This window comes from Colobus angolensis, unplaced genomic scaffold (genome assembly GCF_000951035.1).
Source record: "Colobus angolensis palliatus isolate OR3802 unplaced genomic scaffold, Cang.pa_1.0 Scaffold468, whole genome shotgun sequence".
In the NCBI taxonomy this organism is placed as follows: Eukaryota; Metazoa; Chordata; class Mammalia; order Primates; family Cercopithecidae; genus Colobus; species Colobus angolensis.
The window spans coordinates 855,190-881,968 of record NW_012118132.1 but is presented as its reverse complement, the minus strand read 5'-3'; the positions used below and the strand labels follow the sequence as shown (position 1 = coordinate 881,968).

The window sequence follows — 26,779 nt, the reverse complement described above, 5'->3', positions numbered from 1 at the left end:
CACCTAAGCCTCCTGAGTAGCTGGGACTACAGGTGTGAGCCACCACACCTGCCCAAATATTTTCTTATTTAAATTTTTCTGAATTTTACAAAGTTTCTAGAATGTATATTACTTTTATCATCACATAAACACACACACACACACACACATAATTTATTCCAGTTCATTTGCAGTTTGTATTTTATGCAAGTCAAATTTTTTGCATGAGAAATGCCTGAATCCAAGCATAGTAAACACAATGTACATTTCAAAATAATGCAGAGTGTACAAAATATAGAGCAGAAAGGAGGGTTCGTTCACACACTCAATAGCTTGGGTTAGGTTCTACAGTGGCAAGCAATCACTTTTTTTATAAAGTTGGGACTACTGGGCCAATTTAGGGATATTGGAACAGCTAAGCATGAAAGAGCAACCAAGTAAACCAAAGACGTCATGATGTACATATTTCTTTGTTTTTGTTTTGTTTGGTTTTTTATTTAATTATTTATTTTGAGACAAAGTCTCACTCTGTTGCCCAGGCTGGAGTGTAATGGCGTGATCGTGGCTCACTGCAACCTCCACCTCCTGGGTTCAAGCGATTCTCCTGCCTCAGTCTCCCAAGTAGCTGGAATTATAGGCATGCACCATCATGCCTGGCTAATTTTGGTATTTTTAGTAGAGACAGAGTTTCACCATGTTGGCCAGGCTGGTCTCAAACTCCTGACCTCAGGTGATCCTCCCACCTTGACCTCCCAAAGTGCTGAGATTACAGGTATGAGCCACCGCGACCAGCCCGTTTTGTTTTTTAGAGACAGGGTCTCACTCTGTTGCCCAGGCTGGAGAGCAGTGGTGCTACCTGCAGCCTGGAACTCCTGGGCTCTAGGGATCCTCCCACCTCAGCCTCCCAAGTAGCTGGGGCTACTAGTGCACACCAGCGTGCCTGGCTTATTTTTTATTTTTTGTAGAGACTGAGGTCTTGCTATGTTGCCCAGGCAGGTCTTGAACTCCTGAACCTGGCATGGCTTATTGTGAAATAACTTTCATAAAAATCCCAACCTGTTCATAGGAAACCCAGCGTAAGACAGTGGTGTAGTTCCTTCAGATGGTCAGCTAGGAGGTCCAAGCTGGATAAGGACGAGGAAGGGGCTGACAGAGTGGGAAAGAGACTGAGGGATGAAGGTATCATGTAGGTCAGGGCACAAGGATAAGGAGAATGAAAGGGTGAAACTGTTGCATGGAGAGGAGGGTGCAATCAGAGAAAGGGATGTTGGAACTAAGTGGTTCTGAGTGTGACAAGGGCCTAGGACATAACGTGCAATTGTGGCATGAGGGATAAGGTCTCCAAAGAGGTACAGCCACGGAGAGGCTGCAGTGCTGGCTAGGCTGTACCTTGGACATTGAAGACACCAAGGAGAGTGGCAGGATTTGGGGTGGAGATGAAGGCTAGGGGCCAAGCTACCAAGTTTTCAGTAACTGTGAGGGGATGATCAGGAGGGCCAAGGATGACAAAGAGGAGGGGGAGAAGGTGGCAGAGCTGGGCTGCATGAGCCTCAAATCAGCAGGGATTTTTTTTTTTTTTTTTTACATGAGGATGAAGGAGACATGAATGAGTCGAAACTTGCAAACAGGGTGGACCTTACCTTCAAGGACCCGGGCAGGCCCTCTCTGAACAAAATTGGAGATGTCTACCGGGAGCACGGCCATTAGAAGGTGCCCTTCCGTGCGGCGTTGTCTTACATCTAAGGCATAGGCATCTCTAAGCTCTACAAAGACAGGGGCCTCATCACTCTTGTTCACCAGGCAGGCATGTCATAGCTTATAATAAATACATATTTATTGGCTGGGCACGGTGGCTTACACCTGTAATCCCAGTGCTTTGGGAGGCCGAGGTGAGCGGATCAGTTGAGGTCAGGAGTTCAAGACCAGCCTGGCCAAAAGTGGTAAAACCCCATCTCTTAAAAATAGAAAAATTAGCCGGGCATGGTGGCATGCATTTTTAATCCCGGCTACTCGGGAGGAGAATTGCTAGGACCCAGGAGGCAGAGGTTGCAGTGAGCTGAGATCGTGCCACTGCACTCCAGCCTGGGTGACAAGATCGAAACTCTGTCTCAAAAAATACATACATACATATACACATGCATATTTATTTATTTTATTTTTGGAGACTGGGTCTCTCTGTCCCCCAGGCTGGAGTGAAATGGCACAGTTATAGCTCACTGCAGCCTTGCCTTCCTGGCTCAAGCGATCCTCCCACCTCAGCCTCCCAAGTAGCTGGAACTACAGGTGGACATCACCACACCTGGCCAATTGTTTTTGTAGAGATGGGGTCTCACTATGTTGCTGGTCTCAAACTCCTGGCCTCAAGTGATCCTCCCTCCTAGGCCTCCCAAAGTGCTGGGATTACAGAGGTGAGCCACTTACTTGACCCATAATAAATATTTATTGAACGAATGACTGAATTCACCAGTTAATCTCTATTTCCTGATAGCCCAGCGGGATCCGCTGGTGCAGTGATGAAGAGCGCAGGCTTTGAGATCAGGCGTATCTGTATTGGGACTGTGGCTCTGAGCCTCCGCTTGTACCTGCGGTGCAGTGAGGACTCCAGGAGCTGATGATGAACCAGCACGGTCCTCGGCACGTGGTAAGTTCTCCACAAGTGGGCTCAGTAAAATCCCTCTCCCGGTAAAGCTCCCCGCCGTGTTTGGTGGGGTGCCTGGGACGCGAGGATGCGGCTGGGAGTGTGATGAGAAGGGCGGGGACCAGGCTGGGGTTGCAGGCCCAGCCAGGGGCGGAGTCTCCTCCGGGTTGGGAGGGGACCGAGCGCTCCCTGGGAGGCACCGAGGGACCTGGCCAGCCGTGCGGCTGCCCAGGCGCTATGGCGAGCGCGGCCAGGGGATCGAGGCTGTGGCCCCGGCTGGGGCTCCAGCTCCAGTTCGCGGCGCTGCTGCTCGGGACGCTGAGTCCACAGGTGAGAGCCAGGGACCAATGTCAAGTCCCCAAAGTCGGGTCGCGGGGCGCAGGGGGCGGGGTCGCGCTCAGGGCGAGGGCGCGGCGGGGCCACGGGGGCGCCTCACGCCTGGGTGGTCCCAACTCGGCCCCGACCGAGTAAAAGCCTCCTGGGTTCGGGGAGCCGCCAGTTACCCCCAACAAATACCTAGCTGGGGAGATCTGCCAGCGTGGAAAGGCAAGAGTAGGCCGAGCACCCCGCCTCTTCTGCGGGGAGGGGTGTAGTCTCGGGGAGGGGGCACCCGGGCACGAAAACCAGGCCTCTTAAAACTTCTGGGGATCCTGGCTTCCTTTGAAAATATGATTGACTTCAGGGCCCTCTGCTGAGAAATGCGCCTGCACGCCCAGTTTTGCAATTTCAGAGGCTTTACCATGGGGTCCTCTTACCCATGGCTGCACCCCAGATTCATGATAATAAACCTGGGATAAATGAGCTGGGAGTGTGAGTATCTGCTCCCACGGTGCCAGGAGTAGGAGAGTCTTAAAAAAATGCAGCCAGGAGGCAAAAGTCGCTTGGCCTAAGAATCCAGGTGTCCCGCCTGGAGCCCCCATGAGGCAAAAGCGATCAGGTAGAGTTAGGCACCTCTCATTCCCCGCTTCCACTTCATGGTTCCATGTCATGGTTGCCAGCTAAGAAGCAAGCCCAGTGTGGCCAGATCAGGTGTCTCAGAAAAATTAGAAATGAGAAAAATTTGAAATCTTGGTTTTTTTGTAGAAATTACCCAATTAAAAAAAAAAAAGGCAGCTAATTGAAAACAAATTTTTAAGCACTAGATGGTCAAACAAAATTCATTTGTGGGCAACCAATCTGCAGCCTCTTCTCCAGACCGTTCTCCCTCCTGCCATGTACTGCATATGACAAAATTGAAGCCCAGAAAGAAAGAGGGGCTAGCAGATAATTTCTTGACCCTCCACTCAACACCAGTGGCTCAGCCCCAAACCCGAGGGTCCGGAAGCAGGATGTGGCCTTTGTAGGGGTACGGCTGGGCCACCCGGATGTTAGGCCTCCTGCTGGGAGCTCAGCCTCACCCTGTTTGCTCAAGGAGGGGCTGGAGCAGGTGAGTGAGCCCAGGAGCGCCAGATGTAAGTACAGGTGGCTCCAGCTCCCCTCCCACGGGCACCCCCCAGCCTTGGGTCAGGGGACCCACTGGAGCCTGGCACCAAAACCAACTGGGCTGGTTTGGGGAGGCAGAAAGGGCCATCCCAAAAGAGGCAGACATTGTGGCAGAGGAAAAAGAGGCCAGGCACAGGAATCAGAGGGATGGCAACTCAAGTCCTTAGTTTTGCCACTTATTATCTGTGTGGCTTTATGCCAATGACCTAACCAATGACCTAACTTTTCTAAGCCTCAGTCTCCCTCCCCTGTAGAATGGAAAAACTAATAATACCAGTCTTAGAATGAGTGCAGTGGCTCGTGCTTGTAATCCGAACATTTTGGGAGGCTGAAGCAGCAGGATCACTTGAGGCCAGGAGTTCCAGACCAGCCTAGACAACATAGCAAGACCCCATCTCTACAAAAAAATACAACAATTAGCCAGGTGTGATGACACACACCTGTAGTCCCAACTACTTGTGAGGCTGAGGTGTGAGGACCAGCTGAGCCCAGGGGTTTGAGGCTACAGTGAACTATGATTGTGCCACTTCATTCCAGCCTGGACAATAGAGCAAGACCCTATCTTAAATTAAAACAACAAGAACAATAACAAAAGGAAACGAAACAAACAATGAAGTCATTTTGTAAAGGTCTTTAGTCTTCTTTGGAAAACCAGAATGAATTGAGGGAGGGGGTAAGTAATTGGGAATTTAGATACATTGGGAGCCAAAACCTTCCCTCAGAACCCCCCAGCTCCCACTATAACCCCTCTCTAGCTCCCACTATAACCCCTCTCTAGGGTCAAAGAGATGATGGGTGACACCAGCATGTTCCCCAATCACCCTTCCTCCCCTGCTCTGTCCCCATCTGGGGGAAGGGGGAGTCATAGCCAGCCCTGCTTAGGACAGGAGCAAAGGGTGGTCCCAGACCCCTCAGAGAGCTGACTTTGTCTCTACCCCCTTGCAGGTTCATACTCTCAGGCCAGAGAGCCTCCTGCTGGTGTCCACCTTGGATGGAAGTCTCCATGCACTGAGCAAACAGACAGGGGACCTGAAGTGGACTCTGAGGGATGGTGAGCAAGAGATGGTCCCTCCTCCCTCCTTGAACCCATAGATTGGTGAAGGGGGGAGTCACTGTGGCATAGAGAATAAGAATATGGGCTCTAGAATCCAATAAGCTGGTATCTATAGGCAGCTTCACTGCTTACCAGCTGTGTGGCCTTGAGAAACTCACTTTACCTCTCTGATCCTCAACATCCTCATCTGTAAAGTGGGGCAAAGGATATGACCTTATCTGACAGAGTTTTTGGGAAGATGGCATTACATTGATGTCAAGTGCTTGACATTACAGTCATGCCATAGCTCAGTGAATATGAGCTGTGCTTTTCAGTGGAGTCTGGAGGGAGCTGCTTATGCTCTGTGTCCCTGTCCCTGCAGATCCCGTCATCCAAGGACCAATGTACGTCACAGAGTAAGTGAACCTGGGGCCTTTTAAGGAGGAGGCAGCTGGGAGATGGGAGACTCATAGTTGTAGAGAGTTTGTGTGTGGGATGGGGATGTGTTGGAAGAAAGGGAAGAGAATTGGCTCTGGATGTGATATGGGGGAGGGTCTTGGAGCCCCAAGGTGTTTCCTATAAAAACAGCTCCTAGTAGCAGAGAAGTTGGAGGGAATTTGGGGCCTTCATGAAACTGGCGGGCAAGCACCCATTGGTCTCCTTGTTCCTCTCTGCTCCACAGAATGGCCTTTCTCTCTGACCCAGCTGATGGCAGCCTGTACATCTTGGGGACCCAAAAACAACAGGGATTAATGGTTTGTATCCCATGGTGTTTGGGAATGGGTGAGGGCCAGGGCTTTCGTCAGGTGGAGTGCTGAGAGGTGGAGAGGCAGTATGGTCAGTATTTCCTGTCCTGCAGAGGATGTAAGTCAGGACTCAGCACATTGTGAGAAGGCTGTCTGAGGGACCCTTTGAAAGCGTGGTAAGGGGAGGTCTGGCTGTGTCTGCAGGGCAATCTGACTGTCAAGCTGGGGGTATCCCAGGGGCTTCCCCAGGACTCTGAGGACTTTAAGGAGAAATGTATACACCAGTTAGCTTTTGCTAAATAAAAACCAACCCAAAACTCAAGAGCTTAAAACTCAAACATCACTTTAATGTATTCAACTCAGAATTTGGTGAGATGACAATTTAGACTGGGCTCAGCACAGTGGTTCTTCTGCTAGTCTTGACTGAACTTGTTCATGCATGTGTGGTCAGCTGCTAGTCAGCTGGATGGCTCTGTTTCTGAAAGTTAGTTGGTAGTTGGTTGGCTTTTGGCAGGGGTGGCTGGGCCATGTGTCTCTTATCCCTAGCAGGCAAGCCTAGGCTTGTTGACATGGTATCAACAAGGGACCCCAAAGCAGCAATACATAAGCACTTTTCAAGCTTCTGTTTGTGTCACATTTACTAATGGCTCATCAGCCAAAGCAGGTCACATAGCCAAGCTGAGAATCCAGTGGTGAAAAAACAGACCCCATCTCTTTATGGAAGAAACTGAAAACTCACCGTGTGAAGGGACACAGACGCAGACATGAATACAAGATGAAAAGCAATCTGTGGCCATTTTTTGCAATCTTCCACATCAGGACTCTGAATGGGGTGGAATGTGCTTTATCAGAATTCCTTTTTTTTAATTTAAACAAATTTTTTAAAGACAGGGTCTCATTATGTGTTCAGGCTGGAGTGCAGTGGTACGATCACAAGGCTCACTGCAGCCTCAAACTCCTGGCCTTAAGTGATCCTTGCACCTCAGTATCCTGAGTAGCTGAGACTACAGGTGCACACCACCACACCCAGTTCTTTGTCAGAATTCTAACCATGTCAGGGGAAGCCTGCCAGAAAAGTCTTAAGTATATGATTTAGGAAGGTGAAGTGATAAGAGATTTTAGTGTGTGAATCAGGCAAGGTCTCAGCTGCAAACACATGGCATACTCAAAGAGAATAGTTTGAGGACATTTTGTTAAACGTGTGAGCAGAGTATAGGAAACCACAAGGGATAGTGCAGTATATTAGTTCATTCTTTCATTGCTATACTAAAAAAATTACCTGAGACTGGGTAATTTATAAGAAAGGAGGTTTCATTGACTCGTGGTTCTACAGGCTGTACAGGAAGTGTAGTAGCTTCTGCTTCTGGAGAGACCTCAGGAAATTTACAATCATGGCAGAAGGCATGAAGGGGAAGCAGGCAGGTCTTACATGCCCAGAGCAGGAGCAAGAGAGAGAAAGGGAGGAGGTGCCACCCACTTTTAAACAACCAGATCTCATGAGAACTCTATTACAAGAACAGCACCGGCTGGGCACAGTGGCTTAAGCCTGTAATCTCAGCACTTTGGGACGCCGAGGTAGGGAGATCACCTGAGGCTAGGAGTTTGAAACCAGCCTGGCCAAGATGGTGAAACCTTGTCTCTACAAAAAAAATACAAAAATTAGCCAGGTGTGGTGGCACATGCCTGCAGTCCCAACTGCTTGGGAGGCTGAGGCAGAAGAATCGCTTGAACCTGGGAGGCAGAGGTTGCAGTGAGCCAAGATCACACCACTGCACTCCAGCCTGGATGACAGAGTGATACCCTGTCTCCAAAAAAAAAAGAACAGCACCAAATGGAGAAATCTATCCCCATGATCCAATCACCTCCCACCAGGCCCCACCTCTAACATTGGAGGGATTGCAATTCAACAAGTGATTTTTGTGGGGACACAAATCCAAAGCATATCACACAGTATCCTTTGGTTTGTGACAGTGGGGTAACATTATCAGCCCTAATTCTGGAGGCTGGGGAGGGAGCAGCTACCACAGCCTGGAGCTGGAGAGAGCTGTCCCAAGAGCACCACCTGATGGGACCTCAGGGCTTCAGTGGAAGGACACAGCCAGCCCGTGAGGACTCTGTGGCAAGGACACCAGGGCATACTCTGATCTCACCCTGTCCCTATTATTCAAACCCAGCAGGAAGCCAGAGCACATGGTGCCCACAGACATAACCCAGACAAGTCCAGCTTTTGGGAGAAAGCAGAGTAGAGAAGGGTGAAGGATGGAGCTTCACTCCTAGCCAGCATCAGGCCATGGTCTCCTTTATTCTAGAACAAATCCTTCACTTCTCCGAGTCTCTCATGGCTGTTGACAGTTTTGAAGTGTCAGTTGTTTTGGTTTTTTTGTAATTAAACTCCCCACTAGATGTGTGTGAGGTTTTTTTGTTTGTTTGTTTGTTTCATTTTATTTTGTTTAGAGACAGAGTCTCACCCTATCTCCTAGGCTAGAGTGCAGTGGCACAATCATAGCTCACTGCAGCCTTGAACTCCTGGGCTTAAGCAATCCTCCCACTTCAGCTGCACAAATAGCTGGGATTACAGGCGCAAGTCACCATGCTCAGCAAATTTTTTTTATTTTTTATTTTTTATTTTTTTTCTGTAGAGACGAGGTCTCACCGTGTTGCCCACACTGGTCTTGAATTCCTGGGCTCAAGCAATCCTCCTGCCTCAGCCTCCCAATGTGCTGGGAGTACAAGCATGAGCCACCATGCCCACTCCAGTGCAAGTTTTTGAGGAGGAGGTCAGGTCAGGTCAGGCCAGGAGCAAGTGGCTCACGTGGTACCTTGACACCGGGTATGGGAATTTCTGCATTTCCTCAAGAGACTGTGCATCACAATGATTCAGTATGCTGGCTCTGGAGCCTGACTGCCTGGGTTCAAGCCCAGGCTCTGTCATTTAGTAGCTGTGTGACAGTAGCCAAGTTACATGACCTCTCCAAACCCCAGTTTCCTTACCTAAAAAGTGGAAAAGATAGTAATACCTGCTAATCAGTTGCTATGGAAATGGACTCACTTGCACAGTGAACACTGTGTGTTTCTGCTCTTACTCCTTCCTGGAAATTTTCCCTCCTAGAAACTGCCATTCACCATCCCTGAGCTGGTTCATGCCTCTCCCTGTCGCAGCTCTGATGGGGTCTTCTACACAGGTGAGCATCTCTCCAGCCTGTGGGGTCCAGCTTCAGCCAACAGAGGCAGGGATCTAAGTCATGATGGGCTAATTAAGCACAAGAGTGGCGGACCACACCTCTTCCCATGCCAGCTTGAGAGCTAACACACTTTCCACCTCCACAGGCCGGAAGCAGGATGCCTGGTTTGTGGTGGACCCTGAGTCAGGGGAGACCCAGATGACACTGACCACAGCGGGTCCCTCCACCCCCCGCCTCTACATCGGCCGAACACGTGAGTCAGGCCCCAGCTGTTCCTCAAGCTCTGGGCAGCCTCCCCTTTTGCTCTGCTGAGATCTGGCTTTGGCTAACCAAGTTGAATTCAGGACAGTCTGTTAGTCATCAACAAACATTCTACCGAGCACTGAACTAGGAGCCAGGGATAGAGCTGTAAACAAGACAGCTCCAGTCTCTGCCACTGTGATGTTCACAGCCTTCCAGGTCTCTAGGCTGTGTGCTCAGGAAATCCCCACTCCTACAAGATAAATGGCCCCTGGGGTTGGAGGGAGCATCACATGGACGTTCCTGGTAATCTTGCTTCTGGGATCCCCAGAGTATACGGTCACCATGCATGACCCAAGAGCCCCAGCCCTGCGCTGGAACACCACCTACCGCCGCTACTCAGCGCCCCCCATGGATGGCTCACCTGGGAAATGTGAGTTCCATCTTTCTCTGGTCCCATCTTGGAGCAAGGTCCCCAACCCAGGGAACCCTGAACAGCTTCCATGACCAATTCTCAGCCACATTTTGACCCACTTGACCTCCCCCAGGGACCCCATATACTAAATGGCACACCCCTGATGGCTGACCCCAAGTGACTCCCTCAACACCCAGACTGACCCTCCTGAACCCTGACCCGTCCCTCAACCTCCTAATTCTTCTATACTCCAAGTGGCCCCAATCAGGTAACCCTGGATGACTTCCCACATGCAGAGTGACCCCAAACAGCCCCTGAGCAATCTCTGTATGTCCTAACTGACCCCTATATATAACCCCTGAAAGCTGACCCTAAGTAGCCTCTTCCATAGACTGACTCCCTAGGTGACCCTGACCACTCCCCACCATTTTTTGTGAGATGGGGTCTCACTCTGTCGTCACCCAGGCTGGAGTGCAGTAGTGTGATCATAGCTTACCACAGCCTCCAACTCCTGGGCTCAAGTGATCCTCTATCCTCAGCCTCCTGAATAGCTGGGACTGCAGGTGTGTACCACCAAGCCTGGCTCATCTTTTTTGTAGAGATGGGGTCTTGCTATGTTGCCCAGGCTGATCTCAAACTCCTGGGTACTGGGATTACAAGCATAGGCCACCACACCTGGCCCACCCTCTTGATATTATGACTGATACCCAACTGCCTGAGTGACCTTACAGGTGCCCCAAAGGCTCCCCCAAGCCCTGATTCCATCATTCTGCATGAGACCTGACCCTGGTCACCTCAGCAGAGGTGAGATCACCTACGCACCCCAGCTGACCCCTCTCACACTCTAAGTGACTCCCAAGTGATACACATGCCTCCAGGCCACCCTGATTGATCCATCCTAGGTGACCATCTGTTGACCATGGGCAATACCCCACCATCCTAAGTGACCCAAACTGACTCCCACACATCTGAGTCACCTTTGAATGACCCTGACTGTTTGTCTCATTTTCAAAGTGACCCCATAAACTCCAACAAACCTTCTCATGTCCTGATAACCCTCCATGTGATCTCCACACACAAGAGTGACCCCCTCACCCAGAGGGCACCCTTGGACCCTCTTAGGAGAGCTTCCAACCACATCTCCCCAGCCACCTTTCTCAGCAGACATGAGCCACCTGGCATCCTGTGGGATGGGCCTGCTGCTCACTGTGGACCCAGGAAGTGGGGCAGTGCTGTGGACACAAGACCTGGGCGTGCCTGTGATGGGCGTCTACACCTGGCACCAGGACGGCCTGCGCCAGCTGCCGCATCTCACCCTGGCTCGAGACACTCTGCATTTCCTCGCCCTCCGCTGGGGCCACATTCGACTGCCTGCCTCAGGCCCCCAGGACACAGCCACCCTCTTCTCTGCCTTGGATACCCAGCTGCTGTAGGTGTTCATGCCTGGGGCCTAGGAAGGGAGCCGTCTGGGGTGTTGCAGGCTGGGTCTGATGGCCAGGCGAGATGTTCAGCTGTGACACACCAGTACAGCTGAACCAGGGGTCAAAACATTTCAAATTGGTTGCTTACCTAGCTGGTGTCCTGTGCTGCCCTCCAAGCGTCCCCAGGACCCCCTGGGTAGCCCCCACTGTTCAGTACCTCACAGGGTAAGATCTGGCCTAGGAGGGTGTACTAGTCTGTTTCATGCTGTTGATAAAGACATACCCAAGACTGGGCAATTTACAAAATAAAGAGGCTTAATTGGACTTACAGTTCCATGTGGCTGGGGAAGCCTCACAACCATGGCAGAAAGCAAGGAGGAGCAAGTCACATCTTACGTGGATGGTGGCAGGCAAAGAGAGGAGCTTATGCAGGGAAACTCTCCCTTATAAAACCATCAGATCTTGTGAGACTTATTCACTATACGAGAACAGCATGGGAAAGCCCTCATGATTCAATTACCTCCCACCGGGTCCCTCCCACAACACATGGAAATTCAAGATGAGATTTTGGTGGGAACACAGCCAGACCACATCAGAGGGGACTCCAGGCCTTACCCTGTTCTGGTTGGTAGGTGCTGTGCCTCATCAATTGTTAAATACTTTAAATAACAACCTTATTGCATCTAACACCTTAGTGTCCCCATCTTGAGAAACCAGTAGACAGCTTGGGAAAATCAGGGATCATCCATTCATTTCAATTCATGCTGCAAATATTAACTGAACACTTACTGTGTGCCAGTCTCACTAGAGTCTGGGAGTACAATAGCAAATAACCCAGTCATTGTTCCTGCCTACAGGAACCCGAGTCTAATGGGAGAGACAGATATGTAAAGGGACTATTGCAACCTGATATGATAAAGGATGAGATAAGAGTAGTATAAGATGCCATGGGAATGTATAGGAAGAGTATCCACATCAAGACTGGGGACAACAGGCAGTCATGGAAAGCTTCCTGGAGGAAGGAACATCTAAATTGAAACCTAAAAAATGAATAGGAAATGAGAGAGATGAGAGAGCATAGAACTCGGGGAACAGGAAAAAATTAAATAAGACTGAAATACAGACCTGAGAAAGGAGTAGGGTCTGAGATTATAAGCTAAGAAGAGATCTTGTAGGATCATTTAAAGGGTTTGGACATTTTCTCCTAAAGTTAAAAAGTCACTGGAGAGTTTTAAGGAAGGAAGTGATTTGATCATATTTTCATTTTAGAAAGAATATCTTAGAGTGGTATATGGAAAGAAATGGACCATTCATGGAATATTGATTTGTTCAGGAAAGAAATGAAGATACTTTATACTAGAGCAGCAACTCTAGAGAGGAAAATAAGTGGAGTGTGAGATGTATTAGAAGGAAGAACCGGTGAAAATTTGGTGATTAGGGAGTTGCAAGGAGTCAAAGATCATGCTCAGGTTTCTAGAAGCACGTGGGTGCTATCATTTTCAGAGGCAGGGAACACTAGAGGAGGTGGGGGAGAAGAAGGAGGAAGAGGTAAAGAATGATGTAATGAGTTTATATTTAGAAAATTGAGCTCAGCTGGGCGCGGTGGCTCACGCCTGCAATCCCAGCACTTTGGGAGACCAAGGCGGGCGGATTATGAGGTCAGGAGATCAGACCATCCTGGCTAACACGGTGAAACCCCATCTCTACTAAAAAATACAAAAAATTAGCCAAGCATGGTGGCGGGTACCTGTAGTCCCAGCTACTCAGGAAGCTGAGGCAGGAGAATGGTGTGAACCCGGGAGACAGAGCTTGCAGTGAGCTGAGATCACGCCATTGTACTCCAGTCTGGGCAACAGAGCAAGACTCCATCTCAAAAAGTAAGAAAAGAAAAGAGAGAGAGAGAGAGAGAGAGAGAGAGAGAGAAAGAAAGAAGGAAGGAAGGAAGGAAGGAAGGAAGGAAGGAAGGAAGGAAGGAAGGAAAGGAAGGAAGGAAAGAAAGAAAATTGTGCTCTTGAAAGAGGTCTCGGTTAGACATAGATTTGAAATCATGACTATAGAACATGTATCAACTAGCTTTAGTTGCATAACAAATTGCCCCAAAACAGAGAACTTAAAAAACAACAATTTATTATTTTTCAAGATTCTGTGGGTCAGCTGGGGTGGGTGGGTGGTTTTTCTGCAGTCTGCTTGTGGCTTGGTTGAGTCTGGAGAATCTAGGATGGCCTCACTCACCTATCTCATAGTTGATGGACTATTTGGCCTACGGGGGATTAAAGAGGTCTCTCACGCCCCAGCAGGCTAGCCTGGGTTTTCTCCCATGGTAGTCTCAGGGTCTACAGAAAAATGCAGAAGGAAGCCTCAAGGCACAAGCACTTTTCAAGCCTCTACTTAGGCCACATTTGCTGTTGTCTATTGATTAAAGCAAGTCTCATGGCTAAGCCAAGTCAATGTGAGAGGGAAATACACAAGGGCATGAGTACCCTGATAACTGAAACTACACATCACCAGCATTCATTCTTCTCTTCTTTTTTTTCTCTCCCGCTAGGATGACGCTGTATGTGGGGAAGGATGAAACTGGCTTCTATGTCTCTAAAGCACTGGTCCACACAGGAGTGGCCCTGGTGGTGAGAAGTGGTCTCTGAGTGGGCTGAAAAGTGGATGAACGGGAGAAGAACCTCCCTCACTCATGGCTCTCCATCTTCTGCTGTAGCCTCGTGGACTGACCCTGGCCCCCACAGATGGCCCCACCACAGATGAGGTGACACTCCAAGTCTCAGGAGAGCGAGAGGGCTCCCCCAGCACTGCTGTTAGATACCCCTCAGGCAGTGTGGCCCTCCCAAGCCAGTGGCTGCTCATTGGTGAGATCCTCTGGCTCAAATTGGGAGTAGATGAAGAGAAAGAACCTGTGGGCCCAGCTTCTGAGCTGGAAAGCCAAGGTCCCCTTCATCCCGATGACTTTTGCCCCCCACCTTAGGACACCACGAGCTACCCCCAGTCCTGCACACCACCATGCTGAGGGTCCATCCCACCCCGGGGAGTGGAACTGCAGAGACAAGATCCCCAGAGAACACCCAGTCCCCAGCCTTCTTCTTGGAGGTCAGTGCTGGAAGGGCAGAGAGTGAGGGGTAGGGAGGCCCCAGCAGATGGGAGAATAGCCCTTGGACCTTTTCCTCAGGCTGCTAAGAATAACAATCAGGGCGGGTCAATTGACCTCACACAATTTCCCAGAAGACAAACATTTTTTTGTTGTTGCTGTTGTTACGGCCAGAAACACGTTAGAAGTGTCAAAAAGTGGCTGGGCATGATGGCTTATTCTTATATTCTCAGCATTTTGGAAGGTCAGTGTGGGAGGATGGATGGCTTGAGGTCAGGAGCTTGAGATCAGCCTGGGTAACATAGCAAGACCCCATCGCTACAAAAAAAAATTTAAAAATTAGTGGGGCATGGTGGTGTGCACCTGTAGTCCCAGCTACTCAGGAGGCTGAGGTGGGAGGATTGCTTGAGCCCAGGAGTTTGAGGCTGCAGTGAGCTATGGTCACACCACTGCACTGGATGAAACCCCGTCTCTTCGAAAAAAAAGAAAAAAAAAAGACATTGACTACCTAAATCATGAAACGTAGGTCATGTTTTCTTTATTCTTCTTCAGTGTAAAAATGGTAAAATATTCATTGAAAACAAAAACTATAAAAGCATGTGCTCCTGGGAGAGGGTTGGACCCAAATCACTAGTAAATAGCTCAAGGTTAGAAGGAACAGCCATGGCCTAGAGCAATAATTCTCAAATCCGGTTGCTCATCAGAATCACCTGGAAGCCAACTCCAGAGCTAATGCATTTAGAATCTCTGGAGGTGGATATCTATATTTTTCATGACATTCTAAGAGTACCTGTGTTTTTTCGTGACATCTCATGAAATGCTGGTCATTGGGTAGGTTTAGAAAACCATTCTTCTGGGCAACATGATGTTTCAGCACTGTGGAGAGTGCCACGTTTCCCACCATACGCAGACCACTCACTGCCCCTTCAGCTAAGCCCAGCCCTGTGCGGGGTGATAAAGAAAGGTTAGGGGTTCCCCGGTGGAAGGAGGTGCTAATAGTGAAGGGCCCTTTATCCCCAGCTATTGAGCCTGAGTCGAGAGAAACTTTGGGACTCCGAGCTGCATCCAGAAGAAAAGATTCCAGACTCTTACCTGGGGCTGGGACCCCAAGACCTGCTGGCAGCCAGCCTCACTGCTGTCCTCCTGGGAGGGTGGATTCTATTTGTGATGAGGCAGGTAGGCCCATCGCCCTGACCTCAGGTCTGTCTTGGGGAAACGCTGCTCCTCCTCTCTGAGACCACTCAGCAACTCTCTCCCTCTACCCAGCTCTGACTTTGCCCCCTGCCTCCCTCCCAGCAGCTCCCCAGGCCCCTGTGATCTTGCTCTGTAAGTTCATTGCTGCCTGGTGAGGCCATCTCAGTCACAGATACTGGGCCCATCACAGGGCAGGGTGTGGCCAGGACAGAGCTCTCTTAGGCTCTCATGTTAACAGCAGCAGCCGCAGGTGGTGGAGAAGCAGCAGGAGACCCCCCTGGTACCTGCAGACTCTGCTGACATCTCCCAGGATGCCCAGTCCCTGCACTCAGGGGTCACCCTGAGGAGCAAGAAGAGGCTTCAAAGTCCCTCGAAGCAAGCCCAGCCACTCGACGACCCTGAAGGTGAGCTTGAGTGAACGAGACAGGGCAGTCAGGAACAGAGAAAAGCAAGGGGCAGATTTAACTGCAAAGCTAGTTTATTAAAAGCCACTATAGTGGGGTGGTTAGGTCTACACGAATTAATAAGAGTGTTTTGAGTAGAGCCTGTTATGTAATTGAGCACTCTAGGAGTGTCTGCTGTCATTTTTTAATCACTATTTTTTTGGAGACAGGATCTTGCTCTGTTGTCCAGGCTGGAGTGCAGTGGCACAATCATAGCTCACTGCAGTCCCAAGCTCCTGGGCTCAAGAAATCCTCCCTCCTCAGCCTCTCAAGTAGCTGTGACTACAGGCATAAACCACCATGCAGAGCTAATTTTAAAGTTTTGTTTTTTTTTTTTGGTAGAGATTGGGTCTCACTATGTTGCCCAGGCTGGTCTTGAACTGATGTCCTCTAGTGATCTTCCCACCTCAGCCTCCCAAAGTGCTGGGATTACAGGCATGAGTCACCATGCCCAGGTCATTATTGTATTATTATTTTCAAGGAACCTGGGTGTAGATAAAACTGGGTATAGATCTAAGGCTGCTCTCTTTTGAGACGGAGTCTTGCTCTGTCGCCCGGCCTGGAGTGCTGTGGCCGGATCTCAGCTCACTGCAGGCTCCGCCTCCCGGGTTTACTCCATTCTCCGGCCTCAGCCTCCCAAGTAGCTGGGACTACAGGCGCCCGCCACCTCGCCCGGCTAGTTTTTTGTATTTTTTAGTAGAGACGGGGTTTCACAGTGTTAGCCAGGATGGTCTCGATCTCCTGACCTCGTGATCCGCCCGTCTCGGCCTCCCAAAGTGCTGGGATTACAGGCTTGAGCCACCGCGCCCGGCCGAGCTTAGTTTTTTCATTTGTCAAATGGGAATAATAACATCCAGCTCATTACATCATTTCACCATGAGAAGTCACAATCATTATTATTAAATAATACTTAGGTAATATTAATATTCATGTTAAAATGATGTTATATTTGGAAACAATAATAGTAAATTACCTTTGTGCAATTTAGTACCTTTTATTTTTTTAAACGCTTCTCTTATCTTTTCTCAATTTTGTTCTATAAGGACTAAAGCCCTTATAGGTTGGGCACAGTGGCTCACACCTGTAATTCCAGAACTTTCAGAGGCCAAGGTGGGGATTGCTTAAGGCCAGAGTTTGAGACCAGCCTGGGAAACATAGGGAGACCCGTGTCTACAAATAATACAAACAATTCGCCGGGTGTGGTGGTGTGCACCTGTAGTCCTAGCTACTCAGGAGGCTAAGGCAGGAGGATCACTTGAGTCCAGAAGGTCGAGGCTGCAGTGAGCTGTGAACCTTTTAAGGTTCCTCTGGCATCTGGAATGCTCCAGGGGCTTCTTGCATGCCTTTACCAATCAGCCCAGGCTACTTCTGCTTGATTGGCTCTGGGCTGGGCTCATGTGTTTGGTTGTTTTTGTGAACTTGTGCTGGCTCCTTCTAGTCACTGCTCAAGCCACTTCCTCATACCTTGGCCCCACCCTGCCGTCACCTTCTCAGGCGGAAGTCTACGCTACACGTGGCTTGATGCTCTAGTGCTGTTTGCAATGTCCGCCTCTGTGGTCACTGGCCTTAGCCCTGAGGAAAACAGCTCCCCTTCCTCAGGGGTCAGCTCTTTCAGAGGGCCCTGCAGCAGGATTTCCTGAGCCCTGAGCTGTTGTAGTTTTTGTCATTTTACTGGTCCTGGGTGGGTCCAAGTAATACTCACCCCACTGTACCCCAAAACGCCCATCTCCCTGGACCTTCTGACTCGAGTTGAGTCTGGCTATTTACCTGGACAACCAGGACTCCATCTTTCCCCAGGGTCATTCTTGTCAAAGTCCTTATGGACTGTTTTATGGTTCACAAAACTACAGTGGAATCACGGCCAACTTTCATTTTAACTTGAATAAATTTGGCCGAGCGCGGTGGTTCATGCCTGTAATCCCAGCACTTTGGGAGGCCGAGGCAAGGGGATCACTTGAGGTCAGGAGTTCGAGACCAGCCTGGCTAACATGGTGAAACCACACCTCTACTAAAAATACAAAAATGAGCCTGGTGTGGTGGTGGGTGCCTGTAGTTCCAGCTACTGGGGGATGACTGAGGTACAAGAATTGCTTGAACCCAAGAGGCAGAGGTTGCAGTGAGCCAAGATTGCGCCACTGCACTCCAGCCTGGGCAACAGAGCAAGACTATGCCTGAAAACAAAACAAAACAAAAAACCCACAAAAAAACAAAAACAAAAACTTACAGAAATTCATCTACATATGCTTGGCTGGGCCTCCCTCAGGACTTCTGGCTGCATCATGTATTCAATGACAAGTGGATGCAATCCAGCCTGAACCAGAGATAACATTTCTATAGCGCTTACTGTATACCAGGCTATACCAGGCACTGTTCTGAATCATGTAAATGCATTAACTCATGAGATAACATTCCTGTGAGGTGAATGTTATTATAGAATGCCCCTTTTATGGAAGAGGAAACTAAGGTAGAAAGGTCTAGTGACAATTCCCAACCCTACCCCGGCTCACAAAGCTAATAAGTGGCAGCTCAGGGGTCCAAATGCATGTGGCTGGCTCCAGCAGGTGCCCTCATTTCTGTGGGATGGTGCCCCTGCTTGAACAATACCCGGCAAATACCCGTGAAAGAATGTGACTGACTGTAAGTGTTACCCAACCTGTGCAGAAGCAGCAGCAAAGTCCATCATGTGTATTCAGGATTTCCAGAGGTAATTTTGACTCTATGCCCTTTCTCCCTGACATGACAACTTTTGATTACTTTAGAATTGAACTTGGGAGGCCGAGGTAGGAGGATTGCTTGAGCCCAGCCTGGGCAACATAGTGAAGCTCCATCTCTACAAAAATTAAAAATACAAAAAGATTAGCCAGGCATGGAGGCATATGCCTGTAATCCAGCTGCTTGGGGGGCTGAGGCAGAAGGATTGCTTGAGCCCAGGAGTTCGAGGTTGCAGTGAACCTAGATCACGCCAGTGCACTCCAGCCTGGGTGACAGAGTGAGCCCCTGTTTCTAAAAAAACAATGACGACAAAAGCTCCCACATTTGCTGCCTCTCCATTATAATTATGCAAAAGGCTGAGCAGAGTGATGGCAAATATCTGTGTGTGCAGACTGAGCCTCCCCAGCTCATTATATCTGCATTGAAGGCCTTTGTGGCCTTAAGTCTGGCATATCTCTTCAAGGGCGCTTCTGAACATCTAACCCAGGAAACTCTAAGCAAGTGTTTACTCCATGCCGAGAGCACTGAGAGCAGACACACAAGAGCCTCTGAGTCCAGCAGAGCCAGTGACACAAAGAGGGCCCAGAAGGGCGACTGTCACCTGCAGTCAGATGAGCAGGGTTTGTTCAAGCAGCTCTGTCCCTGCTCGCTGATCTGCCTGTTTTTCGTATGTGTGGGTGATGTGCTTCCAGCAAGGCCCTGCCTGAGCCCGTCTACTCCAGAAAGTCCAGTGTATACCAGTGAAGGTACTGCCTGCATCTTGCTGACAGATGAGTGTGAACTCTAAGCAAATAATCCAGAGGAATGCTAAGGTGCAGCTTGGTGATTTTCTCACTGATCCCTAATGCTGATAATAATAATAATAATATTATTATTGTTGTTGTTATTATTATTATTATTATTGAGATAGGGTCTTGCTGTGTCATTCAGGCTGAAATGTAGCTCACTGTAACCTCCGCTTCTCAGGCTCAAGCCAATCCTCCCACCTCAGCCTCCCAAGTAACTGGACTACAGGCACACAACACCATGCCTGGCTAATTTTTTTTTTTTTTTTTGTAAAGATGGGGTTTCATCATGTTGCCCAGGCTGGTCTCGAACTCAAGTGACCCACCTGCCCTGGCTTCCCAAAGTGCTGGGGTTACAGGTGTGAGCCACAGCGCCCAGACCTAATGCTGATTTTCATTTGCTTTTTCTAAAGCTGACTGTAAAAACTGAAGCTAGAAACTCTAAGTAGAATGTTCTCAGGACCACTGCACTGCACAATTCTAGGGGTGCCATATACGTTTTGCTATATGAATAGTACCCATTGGAGCTGAGCAGGAAACAGCCTGCCCAGATTTGCCAGGGTCAGAATGAGACATCTCTCACAGACTGCCCAAAGGGAAGGGCAGTAACTGTCCCAACCTACAGATCTTTGCCCACCTGAGCCAACCCCACCCATCCTAATGGGAAACCAAGGACTCTGGGGGGCTCCCTGCTGCCCTGGAACTAACTCTGGGCAGGTTAGCATCCAATGCCCACTGCTTCTGTCTGGTCCAGTCTTTTTTCTGTGGCTACACTCACTCTCATCACTCTTCCCACTGCCGGAACTCACCTTCCCTTGAAATTGAAGCTGATTCAGTGTCCATTAAAAGGATTTAGTTACAGCTGGTGAAGGTGGGCAGAATGGCAGAGAATGTAAAGGGAAAACAAAACAAACCTGTGCAGAAGATGCCGAAAGAGGGAAAGAGATAAAAGAGGATAGATAATATAGCAGACATCACCTCTACCGGTTCTTTCCATACATCCATTTAATCTTCACAATAATATTGTGTGGGCTCTTTAACCTTAGTTCCCCACTCTACAGATGAGAATACTGAGGGCACAGAAGTGAGGCATTTGCCTAAGTAGACAAAGAGTCAGTGGCAGCACCAGACATTGAACCCAGACAGTCTGGCACCTGGGCTCTTGCTCTTACCCACTGCACCAGGCTGAGCATGGGAGGGTGGAGGCGCAGAAAAGGTCGAGGTGAGTGTGGACTGGGCTAGTGGCAGGCAAAGGTAGGCAGAGGCTCCCTGAGTCGCCACCCTCCTTTCCCCCAGCTGAGCAACTCACCGTAGTGGGGAAGATTTCCTTCAATCCCAAGGACGTGCTGGGCCGCGGGGCAGGCGGGACTTTCGTTTTCCGGTGAGTGGCAGCCAGGAGCCAAGCTGGGGACATGGCACTCACAGCCCTCGTGGGCACTGTTCCCAAGAGAGACATTCTTCCAAAGACTCCCCGAGGTGGGTACAGGTTAATCCCTCACTCGCCAGTCCTGCTCTTTCCTTTATCTGCTTTTTTTTTTTTTTTTTGAATCTTGTTCTGTTGCCCAGGCTGGAGGGTAGTGGTGCAATCTCAGCTCACTGCAACCTCCGCTTCCCAGGTTGAAGCAATTCCGGGCTTCAGCCTTCCCAGTAGTTGGGATTACAGGTGTGTATCACCACGCCCGGCTAATTTTTATGTTTTTTTAGTAGAGACAGGGTTTCGCCATGTTGGCCAGGCTGGTCTTGAACTCCTGACCTCAAGTGATCCTCCCGCCTTGGCCTCCCAAAGTGCCCTTTATCTCCTTTCCCTGAATGCCCCCTTGCCCCCGCCATCACCCACTTTCCAGGGGACAGTTTGAGGGACGAGCAGTGGCTGTCAAGCGGCTCCTCCGCGAGTGCTTTGGCCTGGTTCGGCGGGAAGTTCAACTGCTGCAGGAGTCTGACAGGCACCCCAATGTGCTCCGCTACTTCTGCACCGAGCGGGGAACCCAGTTCCACTACATTGCCCTGGAGCTCTGCCGGGCCTCCTTGCAGGAGGTGAGTTGAGGGCTCAGGGAGGGTGGGTGGGAAGGTCCGGGCTGGAGATTGATGCTTTGGCCCTCACTGCTGCTCAGTACGTAGAAAACCCGGACCTGGACCGCGGGGGCCTGGAGCCCAAGGTGGTGCTGCAGCAGCTGATGTCTGGCCTGGCCCACCTGCATTCCTTACACATAGGTACCCGCACTACCCCTGCCTCCCGCTTCCTGTCCTTAGCGCCTGCCTTCCGCCCTCAGCAACCAGCTTTCTTTCTGTCCACCTCCCACAGTGCACCGGGACCTGAAGCCAGGCAATATTCTTATCACCGGGCCTGACAGCCAGGGCCTGGGCAGGGTGGTGCTTTCAGACTTTGGCCTCTGCAAGAAGCTGCCTGCTGGCCGCTGTAGCTTCAGCCTCCACTCCGGCATCCCCGGCACGGAAGGCTGGATGGCGCCCGAGCTCCTGCAGCTCCTGCCACCAGACAGTCCTGTGAGTCTATCCACCAAGTCCTCCAGGCACACAGCTGCCCCAGGCTGCAGGAATCCGTCCCTGTCCCAGTTCCCCTCCTGAGGAGACTCCATGACGCTTGCTGTGTGACTTTAAACTGCTCCTCCAAGCTTGTTTCTTCTTAAAGAAGGGATAATTTGTCCTTCCTTCTACAGCAGTATCAGGGACTGTTTTGCCACCCAGGGGACATTAGGCAATGTCTGGAGACATTTTTGACTGTCATGACTTGGGAGGGAGGGGCTACTGGCATCTGCTGGAAATGCTGCTAAATGTCTTACAGGACAGGACAGCACTCAACCCAAAGAATTAACAAAATGTCAGTGGTGCTGAGGTTGGGAAACCCTGAGCTAGAAAATGGTTTGCAATCTTCACTGTGCTTCACAACCGCTGCACAACTTAAAAAAAGGATGCCCATTGCCGGGTGCAGTGGCTCACGCCTGTAATCCCAGCACTTTGAGAGGCCGAGGCAGGCCGATTGCTTGAGCTCAGGAGTTCGAGACCAGCCTGGGTAACCTAGGGAGACCTCATCTCTACCAAAAGCACACACAATTTAGCCGGTGTGGGTGTGTGCATCTGTGGTCCCAGCTACTTGGGAGGCTGAGGTGGGAGGATCGCTTGAGCCTGGGAGGTGGAAGTTCCAGAGAGTCAAGATCAGGCCACTGCACTCTAGCCTGGACAACAGAGTGCGACTCTCTCTCTCAAAACACAAAAAAACAAACAAAAAAACCCAGACCCCACACCCAGTGATTTTGACCTAATTGCCTGGGTCATTTTTATGTGGAGCCAAGTTCCAGAACCACTGGTGTCGAAGGTTTTGGAGGGCATCAGATGAGCTAACTAGTTGATACACAGAGCAGCATCTGACCCACACAGACAGACACTTGCGTTTGGGACCCCAGAATTATGGATTTTGAGTCACAGTGTGTGGGCGGAAGTTGAAGCCAGAGAAATAGATGCCAATTACACAAAAGCGCAGTCACCAGGGAAGGCCGCCCCCAGTCCTAAAGTTGAGAGAAAGCTCAAAGTGGTGACTTGGGCTCAAGGACTAAATGCATGTCATGAGACTGTACAGTTTATTTTTAAATTAGTGGCCAATACGTATATATTTTTTTCTTTTTCTTTTTTTTTTGAGATGGAGTTTCACTCTTGTTGCCCAAGCTGGAGTGCAGTGGCGTGATCTCAGCTCACTGCAACCTCCACCTCCTGGGTTCAAGTGATTCTCCTGCCTCAGCCTCCCTAGTAGCTGGGACTACAGGCAGGTGCCACCACGCCCAGTTAAGTTTTATATTTTTAGTAGAGATGGGGTTTATGCCATGTTGGCCAGGCTGGTCTCGAACTCTCAACCCTCAGGTGATTCACCTACCTCGGCTTCCCAAAGTGCTGGGATTATAGGCGTGAGCCACTGTGCTTGGCCCTATATATATATATTTGAGACAGGGTCTTGCTCTGTCATGGAGTGCAGTGATACCATCACAGCTCACTGCAGCCTTAAACTCCTGAGCTCAAGGGATCCTCTCACCTCAGCCTCCCAAATTGCTGGGACTACAGGCACGCAACATGGCACCCAGCTAATTTTTGTATTTTCTTGTAAAGACAGGGGCTCACCATATTGCCCACGCTGGTCTTGAACTCTTGGCCTCAGGCAATCCTCCCACCTCGGCCTCCCAAAGTGCTGGGATTACAAGGTGTCAGCCACATGCCTGGCCCAATATTTTAACGTTTGAGAAATTCCACATACAATTTGGATTTCTGGATTTTCTTTAAAAAAATCAGAATTGCTTGAGGCCCAAAGTTCGAGATCAGCCTGGGTAACATAAGAAGACCCATCTCTACAAACAATTTTAAAATTGGTCGGGCGTGGTGGCACATGCCTGTAGTCCCAGCTACTCAGGCCAAAGTAGACTGCTTGAGCCCAGGAGTTTGAGGTTACAGTGAGCTGTGGTTGTGCCACTACACTCTAGCCTGGGTAACACGAGCAAGGCCCCAACTCAAAAAAAACAAAATCAGCTCTGCCACCCTGGAGAGTCCCCTGGTGACAATGGGTTGGATCTAAGGGCCAGGTGCCCCTGCAGACAGAACCCATGCCAGGTCACCACAGTCCTCCTGATTGCCTTATTGCCTCATGTCTGGCACCCACATATGTTACCTGCCTATACCCTGTAGGAATGAAGCTTGGAAACCTGAACTAGCTCAGCAGGGGCAAAGGTTTTGGATGAAAACCATGGGACCCCTATAGTGGGGTGTGTGTGTGGGCAGGGAGCATCTAGAGCCAAGGAGATGCTGCCTAGGAAGCATTTTGAGTTCTAGTCTGAACCAAACCCCTGGCTGCTCTATCAGCCCATGGGAGAATTTAGCCAGGCCGACTTCCTGGAAGCAGAGATTTCCTTCTTACGCCCATCTCTCTGGCCCCAGACCAGCGCTGTGGACATCTTCTCTGCAGGCTGCGTGTTCTACTACGTGCTTTCTGGTGGCAGCCACCCCTTTGGAGACAGTCTTTATCGCCAGGCAAACATCCTCACAGGGGTTCCCTGTCTGGCTCACCTGGAGGAAGAGGTCCACGGTGAGGGAGCCCTGGGCCGGGCAGAGAAGGGAGGAAGGGCAAGACACTAGGCAGGCCTGAAGCAGACTTTTCTCTTCCTCTTCCATCCTCCAGACAAGGTGGTTGCCCGGGACCTGGTTGCAGCCATGTTGAGCCTGCTGCCACAGGCACGCCCCTCTGCCCCCCAGGTGCTGGCCCACCCTTTCTTTTGGAGCAGAGCCAAGCAACTCCAGTTCTTCCAGGTCAGAAGGAAAGCTTGGGAATGGCCCCCAAAAGTCCTAAGTTTGGGTCCTGGGCAATTAGAAATGGGACATTAGATTGGCTGAGGGAAAACAGGAAGAGCTACCTGGTCCTGGCAGCCTGGCTCTTTCCCTAAACTGGGAGCCAGCCTGGACTCCTAAACTCCACCATCTTGGCACTCTCTGGTCCACTCACTGCCAGCTTCGCCAGCCCCAGCTGCCCTTTGTATGGGAATATAGCCCATTCCTTTCCACCTGAGTCGTCACTCATGCTGTGCCAGTAGCCCACTGCACTTGTGTGAACTTGAGCAAGAGACTTCGTGCCTCTGAACTCCAGTTTGCTCATCTGTAGAAAGGGGACAGCAGTACCAAGCTCATAGGTTGGCGGTAAATAACAGAGGCGTGGCACAGAGAAGCTTCACGCCCCCAGAGGCAATGATCCTTGTCAGTCACCCTAAATCACTCCCCTAAGTCAGACAACACACTCCTGGCTATGTGGCTTCTGGCCCCAGTCACAAGGCTCAGGAGCTCTCTGGGGCCCCAGGATGTCAGTGACTGGCTGGAGAAGGAGTCCGAGCAGGAGCCCCTGATGAGGGCACTGGAGGCAGGAGGCTGCGCGGTGGTCCGGGACAACTGGCACAAGCACATCTCCATGCCGCTGCAGACAGGTAGAGGCTACACTCAGGTGGGCCTGGGCAGTGGAGGGGAGCCCAGCAGGGACAGTTTCAGGACACTGAATTCCCTGTCCACAGACCTGAGAAAGTTCCGGTCCTATAAGGGGACATCAGTGCGAGACCTGCTCCGTGCTGTGAGGAACAAGGTATGTGTTGGGGCCTGGGTGGGCCTGGGTCTTGGGGAGGCATGGCTGCAGCTGAGCCAGGATTCTCTTGCTCTACCTACCCCCAGAAGCACCACTACAGGGAGCTCCCAGTTGAGGTGCGACAGGCACTTGGCCAAGTCCCTGACGGCTTCGTCCAGTACTTCACAAACCGCTTCCCACAGCTGCTCCTCCACACGCACCAAGTCATGAGGAGTTGCGCCTCTGAGAGCCTCTTCCTGCCCTACTACCCACCAGACTCAGAGGCCAGGGGGCCATGCCCTGGGGCTGCAGGGAGGTGAGGTGGGCCGGAGGCCACACAAATGGTCTCCATGCTGGCTAGCTGAAGAGCTGAGCCTGTGGTTGGCCTCAGAATCAGAATCAGAAAAGACTGCCAGGCTGGGTGCAGTGGCTCACGCCTATAATACCAGCATTTTGGGAGGCTGACGTGAGAGGAATTTGAGACCAGCCTGGCCAACATGGCAAGACCCCATCTCTACAAAAAATTCGAAAAATTAGCCAGGCATGGTGGCGCACACCTGTAGTCCCAGCTGCTTGGGAGGCTAAGGTGGGAGAATCACTTGAGCGAGCCAGGATCATGCCACTGCACTCCAGTCTGGTCCACATAGAGACACTGTCACCCCCTAACCCCCACAAGACTGGCAGAGGCTGGGCAGCCTGGGGCTGATGAAGCAGAGATGTTCCCTGGATCCCAGGCCCTGGCACCCCTCAGGAAATACAAGAAAAAGAAGATTCACATCTGTTTAATGTATATAAAGCCAAGGAAAGGACAGTTCCGAACTCAATAGAAATATTCTGTACAATTCATATGGTGGGGTTGAGGGGTAGGGGACGAGGCTGTAGAACCCACACCCGAACATGTACAAAAATAACTTACACAGCAACCCCCACCTGCAAGGATGATGCAGCTCTGCCCAGCCACCGGGGCTGGGGGGCACACTGCAGACATGGCACCGCAGGAGCCAACCAGTATGGGCCCCAGATGCAGGTGGGAGTGAGGAGGGCACCAGTCCGGAGGGGAGGGCGGCTATTAGGAGGCCTTGAGGCGGTTGCTGGCCGAGCGTGAGCTCAGCAGCTTGTCCACCATAGTGCGGGCATAGCGGAGCCGGCTGGCCAGCTCCTTGCAGCAGCCGTACTCCTCCAGGAGACTCAGGCGGTACGTGCGGAAGTCCCGCTTCTCGTCGATGTAGGTCACGGCTGCCATCAGTGGGCACAAGATGAGCTTGGTGTGATCCTGCAAGAGAAGAGGGGCAGGGATTGGTGATCCCAGAGGCCAGTG

General features: G+C 50.6%; 2 protein-coding genes across 4 annotated transcripts in view; one reads left to right on the top strand and one right to left on the bottom strand.

Moving 5' to 3' along the window:
- Positions 1-2,553: 2,553 nt before the first annotated feature.
- On the top strand, positions 2,554-26,291 carry ERN2 (endoplasmic reticulum to nucleus signaling 2). Of its 2 annotated transcripts, XM_011958320.1 has the most exons (22): positions 2,554-2,947; positions 5,045-5,150; positions 5,515-5,548; positions 5,815-5,887; positions 8,988-9,060; positions 9,206-9,313; positions 9,632-9,733; positions 10,880-11,144; positions 13,682-13,760; positions 13,847-13,994; positions 14,111-14,232; positions 15,251-15,406; positions 15,663-15,828; positions 20,661-20,745; positions 21,209-21,398; positions 21,476-21,575; positions 21,667-21,866; positions 24,297-24,444; positions 24,538-24,665; positions 25,207-25,330; positions 25,415-25,482; positions 25,569-26,291. In XM_011958320.1, exons 1-22 carry the CDS (start codon positions 2,723-2,725, stop codon positions 25,779-25,781), a joined length of 2,913 nt encoding a protein of 970 aa, XP_011813710.1. In that variant the 5' UTR covers positions 2,554-2,722; the 3' UTR covers positions 25,782-26,291. The 2 variants fall into 2 exon arrangements, with proteins under 2 accessions (XP_011813710.1, XP_011813711.1); XM_011958321.1 differs by lacking the exon at positions 15,251-15,406.
- Positions 26,228-26,779, bottom strand: part of PLK1 (polo-like kinase 1) — a 13,111-nt gene continuing 12,559 nt past the window's right edge. For both annotated transcript variants that reach the window (XM_011958323.1, XM_011958324.1), the window contains one exon: positions 26,228-26,734. In XM_011958323.1, the coding sequence (XP_011813713.1) occupies positions 26,531-26,734 (204 nt within the window). In that variant the 3' untranslated portion in view covers positions 26,228-26,530. The remainder of the gene's footprint in view (positions 26,735-26,779) is intronic.